The following is a 15,805-nucleotide window of genomic DNA, read 5'->3' as shown; positions in this document are numbered from 1 at the left end:
TCACCGATTATCTGTTATTGCCTAGGGAAGCTGCAGGCCACCACACCGTTTCAGTGCACTCTGGTTGTACTTAGAAACCTACCTTTAAAACATCTATTTTCTCTAACAGATTACAAATGAAAGAGGTTATACTAATGAGATAAGTACACGGCGGCTCTAAGGTAAGGGACATACAGCAAACTATGAAAAATTACTCAAAAAGACAAGTAATATACTTCATGCATATGGCCTAATTATTGCAAGTAGGCAACACTAGGGACCTGGATGCAGTCCCACCAGAACTATCATTGTGCATCAAATCTATCACGTGCTTTGTCTTGGATGTATTGTGCCTGGGATCTCAATCTAATATATCAATAATATTAAACGTTAGCTATTATTTTCTTTTACACTTTAATTCAGCAATTGAATGGATGCATAAAAGTCAGTATCTATTATAGACATGACTCAGTTAGGCTCAGACTGGCCCACAGCAGATGAGGTGAATTTCCCTGGTATGCCCTTGAGCAAGGGTGGTCCTCCGGTTCCCCACCCCCTGCACAAGTGGCATAGAAGTTAGGCAGCGTATAGCATCTGAACCAATCTATGTTCATATAATCAAACGGGTATATAATAAACTACCCAGTTTATTATTATTGATACATCAGGTAGTTGAGATTACTTCATTTTACCCACAGATCCCATTTCTTGAAGTCGCTCTAAACAACCATATTGCAGGATCTTGCTGCTGCTTGAGCATGCATGGGCAGACTGGGAACTTAAAGTGGCCCTGGAAAATATACTAAAAGTGGCCCCGTTTTGTAGTCGGGTCCAAACTGATGGAAGGCTGGACCAACACAAGTAGGAGGGGCACATTATACCACCCCAACAGAGCCAAGGACTACAGTCCATCATAAAAATACTGCTGCCAATAGCACAAAATATATCTCTAAAAGTGTCCACTGGCCAGCCGTGAGGCGGCTCAGGCGGTCCCCTAGGCATCGTCCCACTGGGTAATTTCCCTGTAAGGTCTATGACCAATCCTCCTCTGTGAGCATGTATTTCAGGCCCACATAACTAAGAGCCCTAGTCCAAGGCAAGAGCTTGTCAACAAGACACTGACAGGATCTTCAGATCAGAACAGTCGGAGATACAGGCTAGGTAGCAGGCTACTACTGAAAACAATATGTTTAGCGCAGTTTTAGGGATTTGTAAATGGGGGTCAGGTAAAATTTGCATATCTGTAGAGTGGGCCTCCCAGAATGTGCTGAACTGGTGGGTACTAGGTACCCCAGTCCAACACTAGTAAGGCAGGAAACAGATGCTGTGTGGTGCCATATTGCTTATGCGCACTGCTGTGCAGGCCCTGTGCACATAGGTTTCTACTGAGCCACAAAAAATGTGACAAAAATGGCACAAGAAGATTCTGTCAAATCTAACATATTTTTCGCCACAATTACAGGGTGTGGCTAGAAAATCCAGTGTTGTGCCATTTTAGGTTTAAAAATTATTTGATGGATTTCAATATTGGTGTTTACATGCCATCACGTACCTAAAGCATATGAGGAGGAAAATCCCCTAAGTGGATTTTGTTAAATTTATTGCAAATGCCAAACCTATTTTTAAAATTTCACAGTTATCAATTACAATACTATTAATTGCATAAGTGACATTACCAAATAATTTTGTAGTCCCTCAAAATGGGATTTATAGGAACATTATACCATAAACGTTTTTATTTTCAATAATACTGTACATGAGCACAGCAGCTTCACAAATAATTCAAGCCTGGACGAAGTGTATTTACAAATGCCCCCACAGAGAATGAATGAACTATGCATAAATAACCATCCTCACTTTCCACCTCCAAAAGCAGTATTGTTCTATCATCATAAGTTGACAAAGCCGCGTAGATAATAGGCCATTATAATACTCCAAGATTTTATTTGGCATTAATTATCCATTAGATCTCCATAAAACATATGGCCGAGAATTTGCTAATCGGGAAAAAAAAAAATCCATCAAGAAATGCCTTTTATTCTTACTGCAAGTTTCAAAGCTAAATACTACTTTGTGTTACTTTCTCACTAAAGTGACTAATGAAATGATAACAGGAGCTGAAAAGAATAGCATCTTAATTAAGAAGAGATCCTCAGAGTGCTCTAATATGAATTCTCGCAAGTCAGTGTCATAATTAAGACTGCTTGGTACAGCCATGAAAATGCTAACAGATACCTTTGCTAATGGCTTCAAAGGAATCACACATAATAAGATGTGACATACCAGGATGACATTTACACTATTGCTGCAGTAACCCACAAATGGCATTAGTCACTGTTATCTGATCATTAAGGGAGAAAACTATAGGGATTTTGGTTTCGAATTATTGTTGCATCACATAGTAATCATTTTTAACAAGTTGTCTCACCGAAGTCTATGCATGGTAATAATCTGCTCTGTAGCAGTAATATCACACTGTTCTGTAGACCCAATGCTTTGTCAATTGTCATGTTCGGCCAAGAACAACATAACGTTACTCTAACAAATCAATACCTAGAAGAGAAGTAACTTTCTTTCAACTGTAGAATTGTTGAGCAAATGATTGTGCATACTTAATAAGTTGGTATATTAAAAGCATTATTGCGAATACCAGAGCAACAATGCTCATACTTAATGAATGCATTGACCTTATGCCCTCTGCATACAGCTAATAGAACATGGACATGTTCTGTACCGTCCCCTGAGCTCTGCAAGTCTTCAAATAGTTCACTTCTGTTCAGCTATGGAATGATACTTATATAGATGTCAACTATTTCTGCCTTCCAGGCACAGTCCATGCTTTTGTATATTGGTTTCAGGAAAGCTTTGTGGTTCTTAGATTTCTAGAAAATACAGTACTACAATAGCTTAGAGGCAGCTCTTGCAGTTGCAATGGGGTCCACAGAGTTTCTATCTCCAAAGGCACCACAAAATTATCTATAAAAGGGACATTGGCCCAAGGGTCAAGCAATCTTTTAACTCTAAGGAATGAGAAGAGCAGGAAAGTAAACAGGTTCTAGGTATCCTGGCATGGGGGCCTGGACATATACGTTTGTACAATTTGAATGTTGGTATTGAATAAGCTTTTTAACCTCCTAAAGAGGTTTTCAAGGGTGATAATATTTTTGCAAACGAGGCCAGAAAAGGTTAACAATAAAAACTAAGCATTAGTCACCTCACTGATCCCAGGCTGCTGTCACTCAGACCCTGCTAGAGTCCCCTATCTGCTCTCCACTTCCTGGGCACAGGTTGACCTAGGAAATGGCATAAAACGCCTGCTCAACCAATTGCTGTTTGTGGTGGGTCACTGGTGTGGCCAGAGATAAGCTCAGTGGGCATTCTAACTCATTTCCTGTGACGAGCCGGGACCGGATAGTGTAGAGCAGTGGTTGGGGGTAGGTAAGCTGAATAATACTTATTTTTTAACTCATTATTGCCCTTTAAAAATATTTTTACTTCCAGGAAAACCTAATTAACTAGAAAATACCACATCCTCAGCCATGTTTTTTTCTGTCCTCATCTGAAAGGGTCTGTCCTCCTCAGTAAGAGATAGCTTTGAAAATGGAGTAATTCTAGCAAACCACCATTACCAGAGTTAGAGAGGAAAAATAGGACCAACATAATGCATTGAATACTGCAGACTATATAATGGAAAGTGTTACCAGATGTAGCTTAAATCAGAACCTTTCCATAAATAGTGTACGTAAAAATGCCAGTGTTACAACGTGCAGCAAACCTGATAACTCTCACTTTACTTATCAGATAAACTCCCACAACTAGCTTTGTAATATCCTTTGAGCCCCTGAAGTCATAAATCAGAAATATTTCATTTCAGTCTCACTGTCAATCAGACATATACTATATCCAAACGTGCAGTGGTGTTTCCCCAGTGGAGTATTTACAGCTAATGTTACCTAGGGAGGCAGAGTTTATTTATTAGGTCTTAAAGACTGGTCCAGGCCAACACTAACATAGATCTCATCTAGAGGCCTCTGTGGGAAAGTATTTTACTTTACAGCTTTTTTACTTACTTGCTTTCTTTCTATGTGTATTTTAAGGGCTGTTGCATCCATCTGTTGCTAACACACTTACCAAATCTTACATAGTGTTGCTTTTACGCAACTCTATACAGTTACATTATTGCACTGTGATTATTTTTGTAGAAAATAATGACTTGCTCTTGGTCGCAGCCCAAATATTTTCAATCCCAGCTGAGCATGACATGTTTCAGGATATTGTATGGACATATAAGTGTAAGAGATATAGCTACAGCTGGAAAAGCTCATTTATACCCCTGTCCAGATCTCCGTTATTGGGTTATAAAAACATTTTTACATTTCCTGCAGATGGTCAAATTCTTTTCTTCACCAGTAATGCTCATTCAGAATTCATTGTGGACAGCTGCTGGCTTTGATATAGAAAAATCTCTTGCACACAAAAGAAGTGCAGTCACTAAGATCTCCTCTACCTTATGCAAACATCTGATGAGCAAAGAAAGACTCGCTGATGCAGTGTGTGCCCACAAATAAAATAGCCCATTACATGAATTTATGCAGATGAAATCGCTCATTGTACCGCTAATAAAACCATACTGTACGATCAAACTGAAAACAGATGTTGGAAGAAAACTGAAAGTCTGTATTTTTCAGATAAAACTTGCCTTTAATCTTAAAAACCTTCTAAAGAAATTCTGTTCTGCATCTTCCTCAGGTTTCTCTACAGCAGGAATGTGATGCTGAGTATGTATATCATGCTGCAGCAAGTTATCAGATTTAAGTTAGAAACTGCTGCATCTGTAAGTTGTCCATATAGGTGTTACCCCTGAGTTTTGGGATTCCAACATATTTGCTTGGGAAGCATGTCTTTTTATAAATTACCTAGCATTTGATGGCTGTGGTATAATATATATAACTATCTACTAATTAACATACTTTAAAGGGATTGTACAGTGATTTATATTGATGACCTATCCTCAGGACAGGTCATCAATATCTGATTAACGGGGGATTCGAAACCTGGCACCTCCGCCCTTCAGCTGTTTGAAGAGGAGGGCGGTGCTTCATGTGCCACTTCCTATTCATTACACTGCACTTCATCTCGGAAGTACAGTGTAATGACGAATACTTGCTTCTTTCACTTGAATGGAGAGTGTACTTGTAATTACACTACGCTGCTGCTCCAAAGGAGACGATACATAGTGTAATGACCAGAAGGCGGCACTACCATGGAGCGCCGCCTCCTTGTCAAACAGCTGATTGGCATGGGTGATGGGACAGACCCCCGCCGATCACATATTGATGACCAATCCTCAGGATAGGTCAACAATATAAATCACTGCACAACCTATTTAAAGGGGTTGGCTTTTAAAGATAACCCCTTTAATATGGGAGCCACTGCAGTTATCAACCGATTGTCATAGGTCCAGTTCCTAGGAACCTAGCAAAATCTGGAAAGCCATGAAGAGCTTGACATTCCCCTGCAGAGGCTGCTGCAGTGGGAATGTAGTATTACATGGCTGCCATTCAGAGGAGCACCTGGTTGGCTGAGCTCACCAGAGCTGCTTCAGCCTACTCTGTAAGGTTACGTTGTTTAGGTGCTTGAGGACTTCATTGGATGCATATAAGGTACATATTAAGAGAATGCTGAAGCACTCAGTTCATTTGACGTGCCAGTTCTTGTAGGCAGTGGTAGCTCATGGGGTGTTCTTCCCATCTTTCAGAATCTGTAAAGGATCCGTTTTGAGAAGAATCTGTCATACCTAACTTTCCAACACTAGAATAGTGTAGATTTTATCTACAGAATACCCCTTCCACCAAAAGTATATCAAACATATTTTGGTCTGCAGACAATGGTAACAATGTCTCAATCACAAGGATCTCAGCCATATTTTTGTCTGCACATAATTTTCACAGTGTGTAAAGGTCTACCTGTAGGCAAAATATAATAAAATAAATGATATCCTTTCACAATTGTGAATTGTACCTGCAGTGTACCACCATTGGCCCCGCATCTGGAGGATTACATGTTTTCACCCTTCTCAAGAATGCTAGAAAAGGTGTTGGATGTTCTGGAACGCCATGATCCGGCCATGCTGTAAATTGAAACTGTCTGACTTCTCGCTTTTCACTTGATCCATTCTGTCAAAAAGAGTACATGCCTTTAGATATAAATCTTACCAAAAGACAGTTTTTTTAAGTAATAGTAGAAAGACATTGTTACAGAGTAAAAGTTCAGGAGCCTCTTTGAATGCTTACAAGGGTTAATATTCTGACAGCTATTGTAGTAGCGTGATGGACTGAACCGTCACTGGAGCTGCTGGAGAAGCCTGAGGGCTAGCCTCCTTCCTATGGACTATGGACCCAGAACTATGGAGACCCCCTCAGACCTTTTGGGGTTACAGGGAACTATGAACCCTGATTTATGTGTGGAATTTATATAACACATATTTCCTATTGCCCATTAAAGGTGCAGGGTGTGACTTTAGCAACACAAAAAGGTGTTAACTCTGCATTGAGACTCCCACTGATTGTGTTAGTGATGGGATTAAGATAGCTGACTCTAGGAGCAGCCGACTCCTAGATGAGTAGATCACCCTATGATACAGTCAGGAGATAATCCCATCACATGTGTCTCCTCTTCCTATTCATTCATTATGGAGTGGGGGTGGGGGGAATTGTCTGTTTGCATGTTGTTCATGGTTGATATCGTAATGTGTTAGACTTCTTGAACTGCATATATATTGAGTTGGTCTTTACAGTGAGTTCCTGTTTTGGCCTTCAACGTACAGCCTCGTCTCATGTGTGTGGGGATTGCAATACGCTGTACACTCCCCTGGCTATAACCCTTAGCTCTTGTAAGAGCTGTTCCTGTTTCTTGTTCCTATGGTGGTTTTGGTGTCGAGCGGAGTGCTTGGAGCCCTCAGGAAGCACTAGGAGCATCCATCAACGGAGGTACCCAGTCGGGGTGCCAGGAGATCCGTTACAGTGATCATGTTTTTATGTGTATTATATGTCGTTCCATAAAAACATTTTACATACATATGTCATTAGCCAATAGCTGCATCAAGGGGTTTAAGAAATGAATAGTTCAACATGTTTTAAGTGTTTTTATGTTTTTGGTACATGGTTTGTTTTTTGTGACTTAACAGATTATTGTGTATTACTTGGTCGGTGTGCTCACTTATATTGCCATACCACTTTGTCTTGTCATTGTTTCATATTACATTAGGTATGGTTGTGTAGCACTTTATTCTCTTTTATACTATTGGTTGTGCACCCACAATATTGCTTTGTCATCATGGATAGTTCAATATGTTAGTTTGCCTCTGAGATTCTTTTCTGCTTAACAACCATACCCAATCCTTACAACTAAACCTAACCTTTGACCCAATCTACTGATCAAATATCAGTATTGTCATAGTATATTTAGTATGTCTTCCATCATTACCATCTAGACTTATTCACATGATAGAAATATACATCATGGAAAGTGCGTGGGGAAGCCTATACAAAAGGAAATAATGTTAGAACAATAATTCAAACCAAGGCCTTACATTAAAGGTCATCTCCAGTTATAGGGTATATTAAAGACTTCTCATATCTGAATCAATAGTCGATATAAAGGACTGTATACAGAGGTATAATATGTCAATGCACTGGAGCATAGTGATGCTGAAAGAGCAGGCTTACCTTGTAAAGAGCAAAGGTCCTGACACAGTAAGTGGCAAGTTCTACTGTGTCCAGCAGAGTCACTTGGATAAAGCCATATGTTTCCGTACCTCTGCTTGGCCAGTACTGGTCACATTTTATCTACAAGAAATAAGCAGTGAATTGGTAAAATAAAATGTCACGCTTTCTACAAAGCAATTTTATTCTGATTTATGTGAAAGGCAAATCAACGTCCATGGTGCGGAATATGTGTATAAGGCAAAGTGTGAGCACATAAATGTACCAATAATATATACTAATGCAGATAGGCATAACCGTTTAACACAAGAGTAAAAAGTACAGTAGGAAAAGGATTCCTGCCTAAATGATATTTGGTGTAGAACTAGAGTTATAGTGCATACGATTTAGAATTAGAGGACATGTAAATTAACTTATATGCAAACATTCCATCAAAATTTTGGTGGAACAGTTTTATGTTCTACATTAGAAAGTATAGCAGAGCTTTATGCATAGTAGCTAATTATTTCTCCTTATCAGACTATTAGGACAATTATACCAACACCAGCAGTGGAAAGCTAGGTTGGGCTTTGAAATGATGCCATAATAACCATAATAAACAATAGTGATAGTTATCACTGTCACACTTATGCATTTATGCAGTATATTTTTTTCCCCTTAGGACACTTTAATGCTAGAAAAAAGACATTCATTCTTAGGGATTCTCATGGATCTTCTGAACAAAGGGACAGCATAGCTGATTCAGCGAATGGGGTCAGCTGCAGTTTTCTGCACAACCATGTAACCGGGAGCCCCACAGTGCAGGGAAGACAGTGAAGGGGCCACAGCCCCAAATGAGTGCTGCCGCCCCCTTATTCTCAGGAACAGTGAGGATCCTTGAGGATCATAAAAAGATGGGAATGCCCTTTCAATACATGTTTTGTCTCTATGTTTTATGTATATAATAGGAAATTTTCCTGACATAAATCTCATTGCTATGGGTCAGCTGATCACTGGTGTAGGCCAGTGTCATTTGGTAGGGAGTTCCTGATTAGATAGCCTTTCCTGGAAACTATTGTGCCTTTGTATCTAACAAATTCTTGTATCTTGCACCTAGTTCCTTGTCTAGTAGCTCCTAGTTTTAGTTTGTGTTCTTGCTGTGGGAGTCTGTCTTGCTTGATTTCAGTTCAGCTCTCCCCAATTTGGTTTTCTGCTTGTTTCTAGATCTTAGCACCCTTCCGTTGTTGTTTTAAGGTCAGTATTCCTGAGTAATGTTTCAACAGGGAGATATTTAGGGGGTATTTGTGTAACGGGGAAACAGTTAGTCCCTGGGAAAGGTGATTGCTATAAGTGAAGTGAAATCCAGATCTGCAGGCTTGTTGACAACTGGTGCTGTCACAGCCAATAACTGTTAAAGAAGTTATCCAACAGAATAAAATTTTAGACAAGTGTGGGTTTGAAAAATAAAAGAAACATTACTCACCAATCTCCTGCCATTGCCGTTATAATGCTTACTGGTTTCCTTCTCCAATGTCCACACACAGGAAAAGGGAGGAGATGCAGGCTTAGCCAGTCACTTGCCAAGGAGTTCACTTGTGCAGTCAGTGACTGGCTGAGTTGGTATTTCCTGGCATTTTCTGTGTTTGGAGATGGAACCTAGAAGTAGGGACCACCAGGGATGTGGTAAGTGTTGGAACAGCAGAGGGTTGGTATTGGTGAGATAAATAATGCTTAATTCTGCCCCTTTCCTAAAACCTTTTATCTTGCTGGACAACCTCTTTAATGAATAATATCCCTAAATATGGCTTCTCACAACAAAATTAATGTATGTGATTGACAGTACAATATCTGGAGTCATGGTACACAGAATGACTACATATAGCAGCACCTCCAACCAGCATTTCCACCACACATCCAACTGTCAGACTGTAAATACAGCCCCAAATACTACCATGTAATCTTTACCAATCTAGCCAATTTAGAACATAACCAATGTATGCACAGCAAATATCTAGAAGCAGCATTTCAATGTTCATGGCATCAAATTTACAGTAGGGTCAGATAAAGGTCATATATATGTTTACCTATCATAAATTCAGCATTTTAGGATGGATAGTTCAAATGTTTGTTATCATGCTGTGCAGGCACTAGAGACATACATTTTTTACACACCTATTAATAAATAATGAAAAATGAATAAAAACACTTTGTGAGGAAAATAGGTCCCACTTAACCATTTGACAATTTATTCACACCAGTGAGGTCAGCCATGGGCCAAACTGTGCTGAACATACTTTGATTTCAAGAAATTGATTTGTTATATGCAATGTCTGTTTTATTAGGACCTTTCTCCTGATTTGTTGTGGGTTGTTCTTCCTTAATTTATTGTTCTGGTCAATAAAATCATGAACTCTAATGTCCTAACAATTTGTGTAATGTCAGCAAATCTCTGAATTGTGGTATTTTTATGGGTCATTCTAATATTATAAGAAATAATTGGGTCATGGTTAGCAAAACAAAGATTATAACAAAAAAATGCAAACCATTCAAAACCAGGAACAATCTGTATGGACTATATGAGAGTTTGCTTCATATGACATAAAAGGAGCATGCTTCCAGGATGAATGGCAAATCTTTGTAGGGCTAGTTTCACATACGCGGCAAGAGATCTGGCAGGTTTTTTCGACAGAAAACAGCTTGCTGGAGCTCTCTGGATCCAGTATTGCCAGACAGTACCCATTAACTATAATAGGGTCCGCCAGAGATCCACAACGAAAATAGTTTTTTTGTCAGGACGATTCTCTTGCCCAGCCAATTCTCAGCATATTTGTCAAGTACTGGCTGGATCTCCGCCAGAATCCCATTATAGTTGATGGGGCCAGCGGGCATTCCGGATCCAGAGAGCTCTGGCAGGCTGTTCTCTGCCAGAACAACTTACCGGAACTCTTGCTGTATATGTGAAATTTTCCTAAGGAAGAGTAGATTTTACAAGTTCTTTCTTACAGATGTCACCTTAGATTTCAGTCACTTGCATAAACACTCTGGATCACAAATTAGAGCACAGTTGGGATGGCCTGCCAGAGTACAGATGGTCCAGCAGAAGACAACCTCGCTGATTATCAGTTACAATCACTTCCTATTAGTTATATTTCTTATGGAGTTGATTTTGAAAATAACCTATTAGAGTAGCTGTTTCTTTCAATCCTATATAGACTAAATGGAGCAGCTATGGGCATGCTCAACTGAGATTCAATGCAAACTTTTCCTTATTGTGGTTGGTTGTGCGTTGGTGGGGAAATATAGCTCATACATTCAAGCAATCTGAAGAGGGGCTCAACCCTAAACTATGTAACATTTAACATCTAACCTATGCATAAGTGATACATTTTAGAGGTTGGATCACTGTAAAGATAACAGTAGTTCATAGCGGGTATTCATGTGCTCTGTAAAGATGGAGGATGAGTCCAAGGTACAGAAGTTTCCATTCTTCCCGTTTTCCCAAAAAATGTCATGAATGTCTCTGATTTCTCCTGATATCAATTCAATACATTACCACAACATGCTAGCAAAACCCTAAACAAGCTGCAACTCACATCACAACCACTTAGTAGCTACACACAGACACGTAGCATAAAAAACTATTGTTTTAAAGTCAGTAATCTTGAGCCACTGATCTTGGTATATGACAAGCCAAAAGGAATTGTATGGAAGAACGGGTATACTCCAGTCCGTGACCGACTAAGTACTGCAATATGATAAGCCATGTCCCTTACAAATTATCTATTCTATACATAACATATACTATAGTCCTAATTCCTGGTGAACAGGTATTCTCTGCATATTATTCGGTATAAAATTAATAGCCTGACTGATTTATTAATTAATCAAGCAAGTATTACTATGCCTGATATCGCTCAACAGCACTTGTGAGAAAATAATAATTACATTAACAATAGCTAAATAAAATTTCCTGAGATAAAACCACTGTTTACATTTCATTTGTAGTTTCATTTCTAATCTCCTTGCTGGTAGTCATCACATGCCAACTGTGTGGGTGACCCCCCACATGCCAAAACAATGTACATATCAGTGACTGTTCTAGAATATGAAAATCAATGTCAACATAATTAACCCAAATGAATAGAAACCTTGGGTGCACTTGTAAAGCAACTTTGTAAATACCAGCGCTGAAATTCTTCTATGTAAGCAATACACTTCTCTGCTACGGATGCAGTGATTTTTTTTTTTTGTCTTTCAAATTACATGTTTTCATGTATTTCCAAGGCAGCATTCACAATGGCATAGAATCCAATCAATATATCAGTTACTCACAAAGAATTGCCACTCTGAGGATAAAAAACTATTACCATATTTGTTTGGTTTCCTAGGTAATTGTCCTTTTGATGACAAATCTTTCAAGTTTAATTCACAAAATAAATCTCAGTATAAAAAATATTAAACTTCAATGTAGCACGCTGACAGCTTTCAGAAGCAAGTGACATTTTCACAGAAATGGAACAGAATAAAACAGATTATACTGGGAGGGGAAAAACATCTTTTTGGCCGGGATAATATTTCTGAAACTCTATTGACGGAATGCTACATATGCTCTAATGCTTTCTTTATAAGACAATGTCTGACAGTGAAATGAGTGTTTTCACTACAATCACACCCTATTGAAAAGAGATTATTATTGTTATTATGACATCACTAACCATTATTTAAAAGAGATGAAAAAGCAGGTATGGGCGTAAATGAGCTGACTGGCATCTTAAGACAGTTAAAAGCTTGGCCAAGCAATGACTGCAAATACATATAATTCTTCCACTTGAACACTGACAGCTTGTCATATCAACATTTTAGTAATTTTGTATGGGAAAATACACTCACCTAAAGAATTATTAGGAACACCATACTAATATGGACCCTCTTTTGCCTTCAGAACTGCCTTAATTCTACGTGACATTGATTCAAGGTGCTTTAGAAATGTTGGCCCATATTGATAGGATAGCATCTTGCAGTTGATGGAGATTTGAGGGATGCACATCCAGGGCACGTTGCTCCTGTTGCTCCTGTTCTACCACATCCCAAAGATGCTCTATTGGGTTGAGATCTGGTGACTGTGGGGGCCATTTTAGTACAGTGAACTCATTGTCATGTTCAAGAAACCAATTTGAAATGATTCGAGCTTTGTGACATGGTGCATTATCCTGCTGGAAGTAGCCATCAGAGGTTGGGTACATGGTGGTCATGAAGGGATGGACATGGTCAGAAACAATGCTCAGGTAGCCCGTGGCATTTAAACGATGGCCAATTGGCACTAAGGGGCCTAAAGTGTGCACAGAAAACATCCCCCACACCATTACACCACCACCACCAGCCTGCACAGTGGTAACAAGGCATGATGGATACATGTTCTCATTCTGTTTACGCCAAATTCGGACTCTACCATTTGAATGTCTCAACAGAAATCGAGACTCATCAGACCAGGCAACATTTTTCCAGTCTTCAAGTTCAATTTTGGTGAGCTTGTGCAAATTGTAGCCTCTTTTTCCTATTTGTAGTGGAGATGAGTGGTACCCGGTGGGGTCTTCTGCTGTTGTAGCCCATCCGCCTCAAGGTTGTGTGTGTTGTGGCTTCACAAATGCTTTGCTGCATACCTCGGTTGTAACGAGTGGTTATTTCAGTCAACGTTGCTCTTCTATCAGCTTGAATCAGTCGGCCCATTCTCCTCTGACCTCTAGCATCAACAAGGCATTTTCGCCCACAGGACTGCCGCATACTGGATGTTTTTCCCTTTTCACACCATTCTTTGTAAACCCTAGAAATGGTTGTGCGTGAAAATCCCAGTAACTGAGCAGATTGTGAAATACTCAGACCGGCCCATCGGGCACCAACAACCATGCCACGCTCAAAATTGCTTAAATCCCCTTTCTTTCCCATTCTGACATTCAGTTTGGAGTTCAGGAGATTGTCTTGACCAGGACCACAATCCTACATGCATTGAAGCAACTGCCATGTGATTGGTTGACTGGATAATCGCATTAATGAGAAATAGAACAGGTGTTCCTAATAATTCTTTAGGTGAGTGTACATTTGTCATCTAATGTGTAAAAAAAAAAAAAAAAAAAAAAAAAAAAAAGCGTAATAGTATTATTGTACTTCTTGTTAAGAATGCCCTCATCGTCAAAATATGAAATTGCTAAAATGTCATTGAGTTTTAATAATATGTATATGTATTTATATTGTGGGGTTTCGCTCTGCTAGACAGGATTAGCGGACACAGAATAGAGGCAACAACAAGTTATTTGGATCAAACAGTTCGGTGTTTTCTTCACACTTTAGGCAAGTGACAAAACAAGCAGTCATAATCAAGCAAAAAGTCACCTTGCGGTGTTGGTGGTAATTCACGCCATGCGGCAATTCTGCCTCAGAGTCCTTGAGCATAACAACACCAACCTGTTTTCAAGTCAAACAAATAGCAAGCCTTCATCCACACACAAGGCTCCCAGATCCCAACACAGAGACATGGCTTCTGAGCCCAGCTGCCTATTTAAGGACAGCCAGGTGCTGCCAAAACCCGCATTTAAAATAGGGTCTGGTATTTGACCTCACCTGGCAGTAAATCAGCCCAACAGGACATTCTTAGAGGAAAATACCTGTTTTCCCAGACCAAACCTCTCACTGTGTCACAATTGCCTTTTCTACCTTTATTGCGAAAATCAGACCTTGCTCTACTGCGTTAGAAAGAACACATGCATTTGGTAATTTTGCCACGTCTCATCAGCCAAGGGAGAAAGACCATTACACTGGGTGGTTAAAATGTTTTGTTTTAGTTTCTTTCCTTTTTGGACAATTCATTTTCTCTTAGAAGGTTCCTGCTGCTGGAACACCACCACTCAGCTGTAATCTGGGGAACTTGGCAATAAATGTTCCTTTTTCCTTCAGCACCATGAGGGTATCCTGATGCAGTTCTGGAAGCCAAAACCAGGTGTGGATGATAAGAGGAGAAAACGTATAAAGGACAGATACAACTTCTCCTGTTTTTTTAATTCACTCCTGGTTTTGGCTTCCAAAACTGCATCAAGAAGCCTAAGTGTGTGGCCATACCGTCATAGGGAAAATAAAGCATTACACAGTTCCCACTGAAATTAATGGACTGTCTATATAATTAAGAGACAGCTAAGGTCTTCCAAAGCTTTTCACTTTGACTACTTAATGGAGGCCGAATGAAAGACTGATTAACTTAAACATAGTCATCCCAGACACAACATATGAATTGTTTTAAAAAGACTAGCAAGTGGGGGCCATAGTGTAAAGTCTGTGGATATCTGCATAATGGTTAAATGTTTAGTATCTTTTATATGTTAATGTATTTATTAAGACTAGAGTTGTTGCGATACCAAATTTTTGATTCGATTTCAATACCATAAAAAAGTATTGCGATACTCGATACCATTCAATACTACACAAAAAAATAAACCAAAAAAGCCACGTGGATTCCGCATTTTAAAAAAAATGACGAATTGCGCAGATTTTTTTTATCTGTCCCGGCGTTCACCGCATAGATTTTTTTCTATTTTAATTGTTTGGACTTTTCAGACGTGGCGATATGTGATATGTTTATTTATTTATTGTTTATATATTTTATATGTAATTTATACTTAATATTTTGTGTTTATTTAACTTTTTTTATTTTTAACTTTTTATTTAATAACTATTTCCCCCTTTAGGGGCTAGAACCTGGGATTTTTTCATCCCTTGTCCTATTCACCCTGATAGATCTCTATCAGGGTGAATAGGACTTAACACTCTCCCTGCTGCCAGGGCTTCAGTAGCGTCCTGGCTGCCATGGTAACTGATTGGAGCCCCAGGATTACAGTGCTGGGGCTCCGATCAGAAGCTGCCACTGGGCCACCAATGAGAGCAGGTGAGGGAACTCTGTGGCCACTGCCACCAATGATTTTCATACTAGGGGGGTTGAGGGGGGGAGGGGGCACTGCACCACCAATGATTCTAATATTGGGAGGGGGGCGCAGTGCGCCACCAATGATAATTAACCTTTAATACAGGAGTCGGATACTGGCAGCAAATCAGCAGCAGTTAACCCCTCAGGTGCCGCA

The 15,805-nt window shown here is 39.5% G+C and overlaps 1 protein-coding gene across 21 annotated transcripts in view; it reads right to left on the bottom strand.

Moving 5' to 3' along the window:
• The window catches only part of PTPRD (protein tyrosine phosphatase receptor type D), a 368,228-nt gene that overhangs the window by 29,996 nt on the left and 322,427 nt on the right, over window positions 1-15,805 (bottom strand). For all 21 annotated transcript variants that reach the window (XM_044272365.1, XM_044272440.1, XM_044272372.1 and 18 more), the window contains 2 exons: window positions 7,707-7,826; window positions 6,001-6,155 (listed from right to left, as the gene is read on the bottom strand). In XM_044272365.1, coding sequence (XP_044128300.1) covers window positions 6,001-6,155; window positions 7,707-7,826 — 275 coding nt within the window. The remainder of the gene's footprint in view (window positions 1-6,000; window positions 6,156-7,706; window positions 7,827-15,805) is intronic.

This window comes from Bufo gargarizans, chromosome 1 (genome assembly GCF_014858855.1).
Source record: "Bufo gargarizans isolate SCDJY-AF-19 chromosome 1, ASM1485885v1, whole genome shotgun sequence".
Taxonomy (NCBI): domain Eukaryota; kingdom Metazoa; phylum Chordata; class Amphibia; order Anura; family Bufonidae; genus Bufo; species Bufo gargarizans.
This window is presented reverse-complemented; position numbering and strand designations above follow the sequence as displayed.